We start from the raw sequence: 16,222 nt of genomic DNA on the forward strand, positions 1-16,222 counted from the left end.
TCTAAACAAGACATCCGGAGCCCAGCAACACCACTATCCAGTCCTACCCAACACCCATCTCTTCATATGTAAGGGAATAAAAATGGACCTTTCAGCGCTCCATGGGGGCTAACAAACTCAGACTTTTTGTGGATCTGGGGGATAAGTGAGTTCCAAAGGTCCACGGCCATAACAGAGAATGCCCCATCACCCGACCCTTTTTATTGCAATGGGGCTTCAGATCAGGCACCTTCTCCTACCAAAATTGTGACAATATGTCATGGAGTGAGAGGAGTCTTTTAGACCAGTGGTGCGCAAACTTTTCCAGTTGTGCCCCCCATTACCATTCACGGAATTTTTATGTCTCCCCCACTCATCACTTGTAATCTGAAGTAATCCCTTACTTCTGCGCTGCTGCTGGCGGCATCGCTGCCTTCAGAGCTGGGCAGCTGGAGAGTAGCGGCGGCTGGCTGGGGCATTCATGTTGTTTGTGGTGCAGGAGGACTATTTTTTTTAATTCCTGGTCCTGTCCTGCCCCCAATACCCACTCTGTTTTTATCCCACTCCTGCTATTATGGCAGTGGGTCCTCTGGGACTGCAGGATCCCAGGTTCTTCGCGCCCCCCCAGAGAACCTCTTGCGCCCCTCTCCCCAGTTTGCGCACCACTGTTTTAGACAAGTAGCATATGTAAATAGCACCTGGTTGTCAGTTTGTTAGTGATGGTAAGTTCATCAAAATATGGTCCTATCCATATGCATAGCTCCTTTTGATTCATTGTTGTGCAGAGTGTATGCTCATTTGAGTTGAAATGAAACTTTAAACAGTGCAAAATGTTTCTTTTTAACTTACAACAGGCAATGAATTAACTTAAAAAAAGTTCAGTATCTTAAGCATTTTTCTTTTATATGATTTAATACATATATGAGAAATAATTATTCCTTAGCCATTAGTTATTTCTGGCTTGAAACACCCTGTCCCCCATTTACCCCACCCATACAGAGTTGTATAAGTTGGGAACCTTTTAAGGCTTTGGAGGCCAATGTTTGCATTGTATTGGGTTCCTCTGTATGTAATCAGTATGATTCATTCCATTGAACTGTCATTTCTGAAACATAAATTATGGATAGTAATGCTTTTTCACAGCCTTTTTCCAAAAGGTGAGCAAAATTCTCATAATGAGACTATGCATTATAGCCTGTTTAGTGCAGATTGCCTGCTGTGCACTGACTTTCATCATGCATCAGGCAAATTAAATATCCAGAGTGCAATGTACCGAACTCATTACACAGAGTTAATGATTATTGACTCCATTTAGTGTTTGTATTCCTAAGCATTTGCATTTCTTTCTCAGCGTTTTACAGGAAACCAGATAGCAAAGATTTACAGCCAGACTCCTGAGGTCTACGCACAAACTGAGGTTGGCTCAACTTCAATCCACTTACTGGAAAACACAAGTGAAAATCTTTTTAATTTTTTTAAGGAAATATAAAAAAAGTTTTTGCTAAAAAGAAATACATTTTGTTTATTGAATTAGTTTTCATAATGCAAAATAGGTAATGCTTTTATAAAGTGGGTCTGTTTTTTTTAATTGTCATTTATTTGGCAGATGAAAATCAAATATCAGATCCTTTTAGAATGATGCATTTAACATTGTGAATACTTCTGAGTCACAACATTTTGAATTGAAGTTTTTAAAAAATAGGCCTTAATTTTGCCTGCACAAAATTGCATTTGCACCAGTTTGTGCGGGTATTACCACATTTGCTCACACAAAGAAGTGATTATGCACAGTTGATACACCCACAGAACAGCTATTTGCATGCATCAGTGCAATGTTTGCTGATGCAAAACCGGTGCCAGGCAGCGTTACCCAGGAAAAACTGGAGGTTGAGTTGAGCCCTTTTTAACAAATTGGCCCTTGAAAGTTATTTTGATCTCTATAATTATAAAATAAATTACACATTTCAAACGAAAGTTTCCTTTTTTATTGACATTTCAGAAATCAACAATTACAATTATTATTTTAACTGCTCAAGGCTGAAAATCTGATGTTCTGCCTCAAGCAGTGATTGATTACTCCATGCTTCAGAGCAAGGTGATAAACCCCTGTAATGCATGTAGGCAGTGCTGTACGTGAGGGAAGGACATACACCCTGAAGCATGAGATCTGTCTGAGACTCCTGTTTTGGCATTTATTACTGCACTTGATAAAATTTCCAGGGCTTTTAAAATCTGTTACCAATATGGACCAGTTGACTTCCTGAAGCAATAAGTCTCACAGGTTCACTATATGCTTTAAAGAAAATATTTCTTGATAATATTGTTCTGTCTGTATTTGCACGAATGTTATTGTGACACCCCTTATTCTAGTGTGGGATGGAGTGGAATGGATGGAAGACAGACTATATATTCTGGTCACAAATTTAAGATCAAATACAGAAGTGAATTAAACTGGGATCGTTGCGATGTGAGCCCTTGATCAGAGTGGGTCTAGAGGCTGAGGACTAGATTGTAACTTTGGCTTCCCCAGTTGTGCTGAAAGGAATGTGGCAGTGCCATATTACAACCAGAGCCCCCAGGAGGAATTCTGTCTTGGTAAGAATTCTGCTTGAGGACCCTCAGGCAGCACACACTAGCTTGGGAGCTCACTACTTTATAGAGGATGCAGTGCGTTCCCTCCACTGTGCCAGCCTGTTTTGCTGGCTGATTTAGAGAGTTGAGCCAGAACCAACCTTTAACCCAACACTCCTCATTCTCTTTCAGGCAGCTAGTGTCCTTTGGAGCACTAGGAAGGGCAGGGCCTGTGTTCCTCAGCCATGTTGAGATGTGTCCCTGGGTAGAGCCTCAAAAAGAAATAGAGGGTCATTAAAGCCTACCATCCTTATGATTCCATCTACAATCTATCTCTGAGCAGTTAGTTTGTGGCATAGTAGCAGGTAGCGTTGCAATGCATAGTTGATGGCTGTCAGAGGGCTAACTGCAGGGGTGATCTATGTTGCCTGACTTAGGAAGAAGTTGATGGACTCAGGAAGACAAGAACCCATGTAGGGGTGATGGAAGAGTCTCTCGGAAGAGGCAGCAGAAGTTTGTAAGATCTATTCCTTGTTTAGCTTTGGTTTCCCTTTGGATTCACTGATGGATGTTGTCGGTATGGTTTCTGTGCTGTCATCCATGCTTTGATTTTTCCGCCTCTCTGGTTTTTTGTATGCAGACTTCTTTTTCTTAAATTGTGGCCCTTGGATACATCATGGCTGTGCAGTAATTCATGCTAAGGCAGAATACGCTAATATATTGTGTATATTTTGTATGTTTCAGAGCTAAAAGCTATTAAAAGCTTTTATTATAAGGTACCTTTTTATATGGATGTCTTCTATAAGCCCAGGAAGGAAAATTTTACTGGATAATCCTTGTAGTACTACTATTTCTGGTAGACAGTACCCATTGCTGAGATTTTATTAATATTTTGTTTCTTTCATTTACTCAAACTGCAGTTGCTTTGGCATGAATGTTGACGGGAGTTACTATCTCATGTTATCTTTTTGTTTCAGAGAATCTCTGTGGTTAGTAGCTTTGCAGCATCCCTTTTTCTAAGTGCTTATGCACCCATCGATTATTGTGATGGTAAGTGTTGTGTCTCTTCTTTTTCGGTGGGGACAGTCTAGCATGGGAGTTCCCTTTGTCTCCCCATCACGAGTAGAAGAGGGGCAAGATGTTTCCCACATGTTCAAGTCTTACTGCTCTGATGATGAGTGTATTTAAACTTGTGGCTCTGCACTGAATTAATTATTCCCATTTTAGTGTTCATCTTAATTCTGTCAGCCCTTTGTCCACATGTGCGTACATGCATGTGCGCACACACACACACTCAAACTCACACTCACACTCACTCTCTCTTTCTAACCTCCACTTTCTTACAGAATCCCTCAAAGGTTTTTACAAAAATGGATTTGTGCACTTTATTTTTCTGCTTTATGATGTATGAAATGTCTGTCAAAGTTATAATTTTGCTTTTTGTTGTCTTAGACTTGACATTCCTGATATTTCTATTCTTCCGTCGTTTGGATTGGGTCTCACAACATGTATATGAGCTTTCTCATTTTAATTGGTGGACAAATTTATAACAAAAACATCCTTTCTCCAAAATGTTTATTAGCTGATGTTGTTAAATAGGTGTTAACTAAAGCAAACAAATAAAAGGGTTTTAAACAATCTAAGTAAAAAATCCCTTCCCTTTTTGATTGCTTGATGTCATCACTTTCTTGTGATGACATTGTCTTGGTATTTTTTCAGTCATCAAAGTGAGCCAAGACAGGGTCTTAATTGCTAATTTAAAGAGAAAAACCAGCAAAAATAAATAAGAACAAAACAGGCCTTTTGCATCATAATACAGGCAAAAAGGTGACTAGCCCAATTACTTTTTTCTTTGCAGGTTACCTTTAAGTTTCAGTAAGCTTCAGTAATAATTTTTGCAGGTCTACATCATCTTTCCCAATGGGCTAAATCCTGAAAGATTCTGAGCACCTGTCACTCCCATGATCTTTAGTGCAGATTATGGATAGTCAGCAAGTGCAAGCCATTGACTTTATTGGGAGTTGAGGGTGCTTAGTCCCTCACAGAGCACCTCAGCACTTAGGAGAATCAACCCCAACATACTGTACTTAAACTAAAGGTGGTCAAAACTCTTTGGGATTTTTGTGTGTGTGGAAAAAATGACTTTTTAAACGAAAAGAAAATTTTCATTTTGGTTGAAATTTTCCATTTGTTTTTCAATGAAAAAGTAAAATGGTTTGAAAACTATTTTCAGAGAGAGAAAATAGGGAGGAAAAACAACTTTTTCGGTTTTTGAAATGGAAATGTTTTTTGGTTTAGTCAAAAAAACAAAACATTTTGTGAAAAACTTTGACCAAAATGGGAAATATTTTGTTTGATTTGACATTTTTCACAGATAACATATAGCATTCTAACCAGCTCTAACTTACACATATGGTGCCCTTCTAATTTTGTTGCTCCTCTGGACATTTAAATACCTAGAGTAAATATTCAGTCCTGAGGATATAACATTTATTAAATCTTTGTGTGAAAAAGATGAGAGAGTGAAGTAAGACATTACAGTGCCAGTCTTTACTAGACTGAAGATCATGTATTATTTAAGTTACATTTTGTCTTCCATTCCCTTGTCTTCCATTAACATAATGGGAGATCATTCTAATTCCAGTAATAAAAAATAATTATTATGCAATAGTTATTTTGCTGCTGATTACAAAAGCCTGTTATTTTCTCGTCTTGTACAATTTCCTGCAGTTCACTTGATCTCTTTCCATGGATCCTGTATATTGCATTTGGAAATACATCTCTCAAAATAATGTTCATATAATAGACCTCTATTCTTCATTTCTGTAGGTTTAACTTCAGGTCACATAGGCTTTAAAAGACCCCTCAAGTTACACTAGAGGACTAAACAACTTATGTCTTTAAAGTTGTAGATTACACTAGGAAATGTTACTTACTCCAATTTAAATTTTTTCCTTTTTAAGACCCAGTCTCATAAGGCATGACTCGCTATCCATAAGCAGCAGAACACCCTTGCTTGCTTGATTAAAAAAAATTAACTACACTGTGGGAAATGAGGAACGATTTCCATGTATGTTGTGCAGATGTTAAAAGTAAGATACATTTGGGACCTAAAATACTTGAGTGTGTCACCTTGAGGCATTGTTACTTTTTTTAAAAAAAAACACATTAAAGAACAGCTACTCAGCTCTTGACATGGAGAGGCTTTTATGTTTTGAAATGTTTTGTAAGTACCTTAGGCACACCATAGCTTAGCATACTTGTTTATGTTCTACCAAAGAAGAACATACTAAATTAAGGCCTTTGTCAAGAGGAAGCATATTGGCCTAAATTCATCCTGGTGTAGCTCTGTTGGTGCCAATAGCGATATACCAGCTACGAATTTGACACACCAAGAAACCAAGAAGAGAGCTTTGACACAAATATACTATACAAATACACACATATATGTTTTACAATATTGATCACTGGATATTTTTTTCACTTTTAGTCCATTAATAAATCCAATTAGGCGATGTCTTTTCGCCCTTTGTAATAGAACTTTGTTTTTTTCCCCCAGTGTTGAATCATTTAGGCTTTTTTGCATCAGTAATTAACATTTGCTGATCCTGACTGCACTTCTTGGTCATCTTGAACTACCAATCAATGATGCTTGCAATGAGATCCTGAATCCCTTCCATCCACATATGGATCCTCTTATCAATCACCATTGAACCATGACCTCCGATATTGAATCCATTTGTTGTTGAGTGTGTGTCCATATGAAGTGATAGGTCAAAGATCTGGCTTTGCTTTGTATGGCTTGACTCACCTTGATTTTAACCCTTGGAGTACTGGCAATCTTTAGACTGCCATCTAGATGAATATGTAGGAAGGTATGTGTATTCTACCTGTCTTTTATATGTAAAGATAGATATAAGTAAAATATTAATTTCTCCCTATAGGCTCCAATAGGTTAATAGCTCATTTAAAATATTTTTTACATTTTCTCAACCAGGTTCTGAATGGGAAGGTAAATTAAACGATCCTTTCACCCTTGAGTAGTATAGAAATATCTGAACATTTATTAGCAATTGGTGGCCCGAGGAGTGAATTGCAAAGGTTGGTGTTTTGCCCATCTAATTGGCTTTGTGGTGTTGTGAACACTGTCAGAGCATATAATATATATATGAAAGCTATTTGACATTCAATAAATAATGTTATGTCCATACAGAGATAGCTTGGTGGTTTGAGCATTGGCCTGCTAAACCCAGGGTTGTGAGTTCAATCCTTGAGGGGGCCATTTAGGGAACTGAGGTAAAAATCTGTCTGGGGATTGGTCCTGCCTTGAGCAGGGGGTTGGACTAGATGACCTCCTGAGGTCCCCTCCAACCTGACATTCTATGAAATCAAAACACTTTAAATCATCCATTTTAATCATGATTTACGTCAGCAAGCGGAAAACCTTGTTATAAATACTCAATTTTAGTTGTGTTTTACATTTATACTTTAGTTATTTGCCTAAAGAAAGTGTGATTTTTATTAAAGCATGTTGATTTTTAGTGTGTTGATTTGCAACTATATACAGCCTTTATACTAAATTTGTTGCTTCTTTTTGCTAACAAGGAGGATACACTATACCTATACAAATTTATTTAAACTATATAAGTTAACACATTTATTCAAATTCTTAGTTGTTTCTTTTTTGTTATGGTAGAAAATGGTGAATGATGCATTTCTTATTAACTAGTCGATTAATTTTTTTATTTGTGATTTGTATCAAGCTTTTATTTGGATGGAAATGGAATTAAATTAAAATGCTCAAAAGCAGCATTTTAATTTTTTATTTATTAAATAAAACTACCTTAAATGTGCTGGATACAAAGTAAAAAATGATCAAAAAGTTTATCAGAATATGTTTTGTATTCAAAAGTATCTGATTTATTATACAAAGGAAGTATTATCTGTAATGAATTAACTGAACTGATTGTTTCTAGTCACCATGTCCTTCAAGATTTTAGAACCAGTAGATTTCAACCTTTCACACCTAGTTTTTATTTGTAGACTGGAAGGGGAAAACAAACTTTCCTGCTTTTGTCAACTTGCAATTGGTTTCTTAACTTTGAACAAGCTAGTTATTGCACTGAACTAGTTGAATAAATTGATATGAAGAAGATATTCTCTCTGCACCTGCAGAAGAAGCTTCAGCTGTCAAAGGCTGGTTTAGTACTTCAACAAACTCTTGTTCCACCAGTTCTGTGGTTTGACTTTCTTTGAAACTTGGCAGCAGACCTGTACTGATTACTATTACTTTTTGTATTTAATTTAAACTATTTTAATAGATTATAGTAATTTTAGGCCTTAACCTGGGTTGTCAATTTTCAAATTTAATTTTAAAAAGGTTTACTTTTAAAAAGAAACCTATATATGATTTAAATCAAAGACATTTGATTTAAATAAACCTTACAATTTTTTTATTAAAAAAATCAATTTTATGCACCCTGTGTCCATAGAACAGGATTAAAGTGGGAGGTTTTAATGCTCTGCCAGTTGCATTTTGCATAGAAGGGACTAGAAAACTGCATACAAACACATGGTGATAGAGTTTAAAGACTGGAACTGTCATGCCCTTTTGCAAAACGGCATAAGAGAAGTCTGATTAAATGTGTCTCTAGGTTCAGATAAGGAATTTACCCACAAAATCACCATATGTTTCTTTAAAACTTTTATTGCTCACTGAATAATTAAACCTTTAGACACTTGGCATTTTACTCTAGGAAGCTAGATGTGTGATAGAGCTTTTCCACAAAACATCCCTCTTTGGCCCTTTTAGGTTTGTCCAGACACTGTGCTACCCCTGCAGAGTCCTTGTGCAAGGACTCCCATTATGCTTAGACCAGGGGTAGGCAACCTATGGCGCGCGTGCCAAAGGCGGCATGCGAGCTGATTTTCAGTGGCACTCACACTGCCCGGGTCCTGGCCACCGGTCCGGGGGGCTCTGCATTTTAATTTAATTTTAAATGAAGCTTCTTAAACATTTTAAAATCCTTATTTACTTTACATACAACAATAGTTTAGTTATATATTATAGACCTATAGAAAGAGACCTTCTGAAAATGTTAAAATGTATTACTGGCACGTGAAACCTTAAATTAGGGTGAATAAACGTACCACTTGCCGACCCCTGGCCTAGTACAGAGGCCTTAAGTGGTGGGAAGAGGCTCCTTGCACCCTCTGTCTCTCTTGTGAACCTCTACTGGTGTTGCATGTCGTTTGTCCTGAAGAGTGTGGTGACTGATTTTTTAAAAATAGTCCTTATAAGAGAACGTGAAAAAGCTGGAATATCCGTGTGTCTGTTTAAATCCTGTTGTACTTATTGCATTTGGTGGTGGTGGGTGTGATTGACAGCAGGAAAGAGAAATACATCTCTTGTCCATGGGAAGTGTGCTGTGCTGTGTTGAATTCCTGCTGCTGAATCATAGGGCAAATTAACCAGCATATAATTTATTAAGTGTATTTAATTTGCATGAAATGAGAGAGATTGAATTTAATACATTTAATTTCATTTATACATCATTAACTTGGGTAAGGTGTAATCTAAATTTCCTACTATGTGGCCTGAGTTAGTGTCTCAAAAGTGTATAATACACTCTGTCTGTAAAGCTACATTCACTCTTGAAGCCCTGGCACTGTTATGTTTTAACACTGGACCGTGTATTATTTGGTGTAAATATCCCATACATACCCATTGTTGGACCTCTCTATATAACGTTACGCCACCAAAGTGCAGAGGTCTAGCGCAAGTCCCACTGTGCCACTTAATCCCTCTGTGAGTGAGTGTGTGTTTGTGTGTGTGTGTGTTTGTGTGTGTGTGTGAGAGAGAGCGCTTTTGGAAGAGGGGCTGCAGTGGGGATGGGGGTTATTTCTGCACCCTATGAGCCCTGTGGATGGGGGCTCTTCAGTAGCCTGAAAGAGCTTGGAGCAGAAGAGGCTGTTAGGAATTAACTTAGGGTGTGGCATATAGCTCAGTGCTTGCATATCCAATGGTCTCAAATACTTGTATAGGGGTGCAGAGGGGCTACCCCATTGTTTAGATTAGGGGCCATGTTGCAGCCTTGTGGTCTGCCAGTTGGTTGAGGGGTGGACTACATTTCCTTCCCCCCCGCCCCACAAAACTCCATGGACAGCCTGATCTCACAGTCCCTGTGCAGAGGGTGAGTTTCACTCTCCCTACATGTGTTGAAGTGTCTAAAGGTCAGTAGCACTGAACAAAATTCCATTGGTTTCAAATTTCCCAGTCAGTTTGGACAATGATTGAGTTTCTGTCAGTGAGATAAACAGGTCCTGGGCTAATTAGATATAAAAGCAAAAGTGTTCTTAGCCCAGGATAACATTATTACTAAGTTAAGAGAATTCACCTCGGGTTATTAAAAGTACAGTGAAATGTCTAATTAAATATATCTTAGACCAGTGCAGGGAATGAGTTGATGGTAATCAACATCTCCAGAGTTAGTGCTCAGTCGATCATGGGTTTTAAAAATGTTTGTTCTTTTTAACTAGAGGAGAAGCTGGAGCAGTGTAAACAGAGAGGGGAATGCAATGAGCTATTGAGGCAGCCCTGTCCATTCAGGAGGCCTGATTAATCTAATGTGCTAACTGCAGGGTTCGGATTTAGAGTCACCTCAACTCTAATCCTGGCTCTGACATTGACTCACTTATGTGGCTTTGGCCAGTCATTAAGACCAAATTTTAAAATGTGTCCAGTAATGCACACACTGAACCTGATTTTTAGAGGTGCTGAGCACCCACAACTCTCATTGACTTCAGCTGGACTTGAAGGTATTCAAAAAGTCTGAAAATCATGTCTTAAATGTATAAAACTGGACACTCAAAACTTGTATCACCCAAAATTAGAGGTTATAGTACTTTTTAAAATTTGGGCCATGACCTCTCTGGATCAATTTCCCCTTTTGTAAAGGAGGGTAATAATACAAACATAACCTCACAGGCATCTTAGGAGGATAAGTTACAGCAAAATGATGGCCTAAAACCACAGCCCAATTAGGGTGCAGTGCAAATTCGTTAGTAGGAATTCCTGCAATATTTAGGGTGACCAGACGTCCCGATAAATTTTTTTTTTTGCTCAGCCGGGGCAGGACTCGGCTTTTTTTTTTGTTTTGCTCTGCCCCACCATGTGTCCCAATATTTTCTTCCCCTTATCTGGTCACCCTAGCAATATTGTGCCTGAGAGACAATTCCCTCGACTGCAGAGGGAATGCAATTGCTGCATCACCCTTTGATTGGGTGCAGCATATGCTTCATTTTCTGCTGGCCAATGTTGAGGGGTTGCAGGGTCTATGTCTGTACCCCCCACTTATTTTGGGAGTCTAGCATCACTGGTTGGAGTGCAAGGACTTTGACTATATCCAGTCCCTATGCAGTGTGGAAGATTCCTTGCCCTCTCCCCCTTTCCAAACTGAAAGTTACCACAGAGCTGTGAGTCAGTAACTTTACAACATCCCTGTGCTCTGCTCAGCTGAGACCATTCCATTTCAGTATTAAACGTCCACTTTTATTTATAGTTTCTTTTCTGCCTTTAGGCAGGTGAAATCCTCTAATTCAGTATATTTTGTTTTCTTTTCATTAATCTATTCTTATGTTCCAAGATCTACATTGCTTGTTTGAATACTGTTGTCTCATAGGTTCTGGAATGAATTTACTGCAGATTCGTGATAAAATATGGTCCACCGCCTGCCTCAATGCTTGTGCGCCTGGATTAGAAGAAAAGCTGGGACCTGTTGTGCTATCTAGCTCAGTATTGGTATGTGCCAGTGGAGGATAACTGCTGATGAACATGTCATTGGAAGATTTTGGGGCTATGCTCTGTGTGTAACAGCTGGGGCCCCTCTTGGTGTACATTTACAAGGAGATGCTGTGCTCCAGGGGTAGTCCCCAGAGCTGTTCTGGCTGACTAATATGTCCAGGAGTGCTGTGAAAGTGCATTCCAGAGCAGGAGCGCTGACTTCCTTGAAAGGATGCACAAGCTCTACTTTCGTGGCTGCTAGCTGTCACTACTTTCATCACTAGATTCCTCTAGTCTTTGCATGCTGGGGATACAAAGACTAAGATTGCGGTGACCCCGTTGGCAGTGCTCAAATGATAGAAGTCTCTTTTCTCTCCTTACACACCCACAAATACTTATTTGACTTTAAAAGAGCGAACAATATTTACTGTATTCCTTTTGTTATCAGTCAGTAACACTGAAGAAATAGAGCCTGACATTCAAGCTTCTCAAGTTCAGTACTGTATGGTAGTTATAAAGTTTGTAGGGCTCATGCAATAACTTCAATCAGTTATCAGGTTTATTAAAAGCCCCTCAGTTCACCCAGCATATCTTTGTTATATTGCCAAAACGAATCAGGTTGAATACCTTTTGAAATAGATCAATTTGGTCTGATCAGCACCACAAAAAGAGAGATGTGCATGTGTGGGAGTGGGGATAGCAGGCACCCAGCCACTATATAAGCACTAGTGAATATGATTGACCCATCTGGGAGTGTTCTGTGATTCCAGTGCCAAGTGCTGGTCTTCTGGTATTGGCAGTGAAAACTGGAGCAGTGTTTTAGAAGTCATTTTAAGTGTCCTCTTACTTTAAAGAATAGTCTCCTCTTGCTACTATTTGTTATTGGTGAGATGTAAAAGAATGGAATCCTCGACCCTTGAAATAAAAGATAATCGATGATGAAAATTCATATCACATTTGACATAGTGATGCATACTAGCTGTGTATGTGTTTTTGATTGCATATCAATCTGTATTCCTATCTAATTTTGAATATTAATATATATGTATGTGTGTGTGGAACATAAGTGTGTGTATATTTTGTGAATAACTGGAGGGAGATCTGAAGTCAGAATGCTGCTGTTGTCTTCACCATTTCAGAATCTGATCTGAGGGATGTTTTCAGGAGGTTTTCTTGTTTGTATCTTGCAAAAATGTTAGCTCAAAAATTTCTAAAGCACTGCAGTGTAAAACAAATGTCAATAATTATTGCAGCTACTGTAGAAGTACTATAGAATCAGCTGGAAATCTGTGTTATAGACGTATTTCGACACTCTGGGATTAATTTGCACTTTTCAGCTTTCTTCATGTGTTGTTTACTCCCTAGGGCTCTGTTTCTCCATATTATATTCAGCGCTATGGGTTTAGTCCAGACTGTAAAGTAGTAGCATTTACCGGGGACAATCCAGGTGAGATAGTAAATAAATATGCTTCCATAATTCTGTGTTTGTGTATTATCATCTTCACTGAATAAATCTCATTAATTCTTAGATGATCTATATGTGGTGAAAGAATATATCACACAGGCACCTTTTTCCAACAGCCTTTGTCACTGATTCTTCTGAGGTACATAGTTTGTATGAGATATATACTGCATATGGACTCCAAATGCATCTCATAATCACAGTGCACCTAAATTGCACCTTGAAAATTTAGGTTTTGGTTTGTCCACACCTGAGAAACTTCCTTTGCCAATGAACACTTCCATTTTAGCTTGAGAAAAATCTATTGTTTAAAGAACTTGCATTTTCTCCTCCAAGCCTGAAGGCGGAAACCGAAATCAGAGAGTCACTCTAACTACTAGAACTTTTCTTCAATCAGGCTGTTAATCCTGAGTATGAAGAAGGTAAAACATAGTTCAAATAAACATATATATAAATTAAGATAAACCAATTCCCAAACGTTTAAAAAGAAATCACCTGTTAAAAACTGAAAAAAGGTTTAAAAGTAAAATTCTATAAACAGGAAACAAACCCTTAAAAAGTAGTGCACAGTTTCACATTAATAGTCCATAACACTAGTACTTGCATTAATGATACTTCAATGCTTTAGACCAGTGGTCTCCAAACTTTTTTGATCGCGCACCCCTATCAGTAAAACATTTTTGAGCACGCACCCCCTGCCGCGCCGGCTCTACCATTTTTGCTGAAACAACAACAACAAAAACCGCTCGGACTCCCGCCCGAACCGACGAAGCACCCCACTTTGGAGACCACTGCTTTAGACGGTTACTTGTGTAGAATAAATACCATAGTTTTTTAAAAAGGAATAACAGTGACAGAAGACAAACTTCGTCACTACAAGATACAGTGTAAGCCTTACTTGAAAGAGACAGTGGGAGGTCAGGCATCAGAGTGCTTGAAAGTTTGTTTTTATTCTTTTAATCTCCCAACCTCATTAATCTTGTGGGTGCAGAAATTTTAGAATTTTAGTAAAGGGCATCATTAATTAAGAGATAATTGCAGGGGCTTCAAAATTCCCTGGTGTCCAGGATGTGCTAAATTTAGGGATGTTTGTGGAAGTTCTGAAAACTCCTATGGACTAGAGTGCGGAAGCGCCATTTCTTGAGATTTTTAAATGATTATTCATCTGTATTACAGTAGTGCTTCCATGTCTGAACCAAGATAGGGGCTTCATTATCCTAGGCACTGTACATATGTATAGTAAAAGACAGAGTTATAGTCAAAATGGACAAGTCGGGCAAAAGGGATTGTCATTGGCCCCACTTTATAGATGGGGAACAGAGGGAGATTAAGTGACTTGCCCAGAGTAACACAGGAAGTCTGTTGCAGAGCCAGGAATTGAACCAAGACTGCCTGAATCCCAGATGGGTACTTCAACTACAAGACTATCCTTCTCTAAGGTTCAAATCCAGCAAAGGACTTAGGCATGTGAATAGTCCCACTGATATCAGTAGGGCACCTTGTCTGTTTAAGTACTTTACCAAAACAGGGCCTAAGATATTTAAAACTTGAGAGAACAAAACACTAGAAAATATACCATAGAGAACAATCCTGCCCTGGGGAAAGTGGGAGTGCGTGGACTAACAGGTGACATGATAGAATTTTTAATCTCCAACTCCTTTGATTCTAGGATGCCCTATAATGACCAACTTCAGTATTTAGGGTGAACGTCTCCAAAGTGAACAAGGCCTACTCACCACTTAAGTCCACTTTGAGGTTATGCTTGGGCCTTGCGCTGGCTTTCTGTACAGAATAGAATGTCATTTCTAGTGCAGCATAATTACCTTGCATGCCTAGTTATTAATTGAACTATCTTACGTATGTTTTCAGCATCGCTTGCAGGAATGAAACTTGAAGAAGGGGACATTTCGGTAAGTCAATACACATTCATGAAAAATGTTCACATCACTGTGATAAAATTAGAGCTACTACAGAGTGTAAAATAGTAACTTGGACAATAACCTTAGGTCCTCAATAAACCAAAATAGAGAATCTGTTGATTTTCTATGTACTTGAGTCAGACTGATTCTCATTTCAGTTTTTCCTGGTGCTGGATGTAGGATTTTAAGCAAACTCATGGAATATTTTTAAGATAATGCCCCAAATTTATAAATCACTGGATCTCTTTCTATCTCTGGAACATATTTCATTAGGGTGACTACCTGAATCAGCACTTGCTATAATAAGAATCCAGTTCACTTAATGTGTGATTTAAAAACAATTAGCAGTAATAATAAATGGGTTTAATTTAATTTCTATATTGCCTTCCATGTGATAACACTGCAATTATTTTCTTCTCCAGATTAGTCTTGGCACAAGCGACACATTGTTTCTTTGGATTAAAGAACCAACGCCTGCATTAGAAGGTCATATTTTCTGCAATCCTGTTGACTCTCAAGCCTATATGGCACTTTTATGGTAACATCCTTTTATATTATTTTTCTCTTACATTTGGAGTCAACAAGATATTTTTTTTGTTTCCTTTGCAAAATGATAATGAATAAAAAATTCAGTATTATGTACAGTATATGACAACATTTGCATCAACATTATGACATCCCCATTATTTAATTTGGGGATCAGGAGCTGCAAAATTGTGAGGAATAAGCTCTAGTGTCAATAGTAGGGATGGGGTTCATTTTTGTATAATTTGAGGCTGGTGAGCATGAATCTAAGGCAGTGTATTAAATTTAGAGGAATAGAAATCACGTGAATGGTAATGGTTTGGGGGCTAGCTCCTTGACCCAAAATATGTAACTTTTGCACTAGTAGTACAAAAGGGATTTAAAGGTACCTTAAAGAGGCATCTGGAGATTCCTCTTTCATAGAGGGGAAGAACTGCTGTTGTTCTGAGACATACTGGGTGTGTAGCTGGAACACATCATCCTATGATATTCAGCTGATGGAATGGTCTCTAGGATAGCCCTGTGGCTGCTGTAGTTTGTCCCCTAGGCAGCACCAAGGTCAAAGTAGGAGAGACAGTTTGGAGCCACCTTTGTCTCTCCCACCTCAGTTGCACAGACTTATAGTACCCTGGACTGAGTCTTTCAAAGCAGTCTAAGGAATTTAGATATATGTTCCATTAACGTTGGTGAAAGTTGTGTGTATAAATCCTCTAGTGTGTCAAAATCCTCTTTAATAATCTGGGGGGGGGGGTCCCAATGACGTGGAAAATGCAGTTTTTGAATATATAGTTAGTATTGTTGTTTGTTTTTAGTTTTAAGAATGGCTCTCTAATAAGAGAGAGGATCAGAGATGACTGTGCTTCAGGCTCCTGGGACGAATTCTCCAAAGCCCTAAAATGTACTGTTGTTGGAAACAATGGAAACCTAGGTATGAACCTTAACAAAGTTGGGAACTCTAGGGTTTGCTTGGATGCAATCATTATT

At 38.4% G+C, this 16,222-nt stretch overlaps 1 protein-coding gene across 1 annotated transcript in view; it reads left to right on the plus strand.

Annotated features, from left to right (window-relative positions):
- XYLB (xylulokinase) overlaps nt 1-16,222 on the plus strand; it is a 148,176-nt gene that overhangs the window by 20,279 nt on the left and 111,675 nt on the right. The window contains exons 7-13 of the mRNA XM_065399155.1: nt 1,331-1,396; nt 3,528-3,600; nt 11,232-11,350; nt 12,698-12,779; nt 14,664-14,704; nt 15,136-15,251; nt 16,051-16,166. Coding sequence (XP_065255227.1) covers nt 1,331-1,396; nt 3,528-3,600; nt 11,232-11,350; nt 12,698-12,779; nt 14,664-14,704; nt 15,136-15,251; nt 16,051-16,166 — 613 coding nt within the window. The remainder of the gene's footprint in view (nt 1-1,330; nt 1,397-3,527; nt 3,601-11,231; nt 11,351-12,697; nt 12,780-14,663; nt 14,705-15,135; nt 15,252-16,050; nt 16,167-16,222) is intronic.

Source organism: Emys orbicularis, chromosome 2 (assembly GCF_028017835.1).
Source record: "Emys orbicularis isolate rEmyOrb1 chromosome 2, rEmyOrb1.hap1, whole genome shotgun sequence".
NCBI classification, from domain to species: domain Eukaryota; kingdom Metazoa; phylum Chordata; order Testudines; family Emydidae; genus Emys; species Emys orbicularis.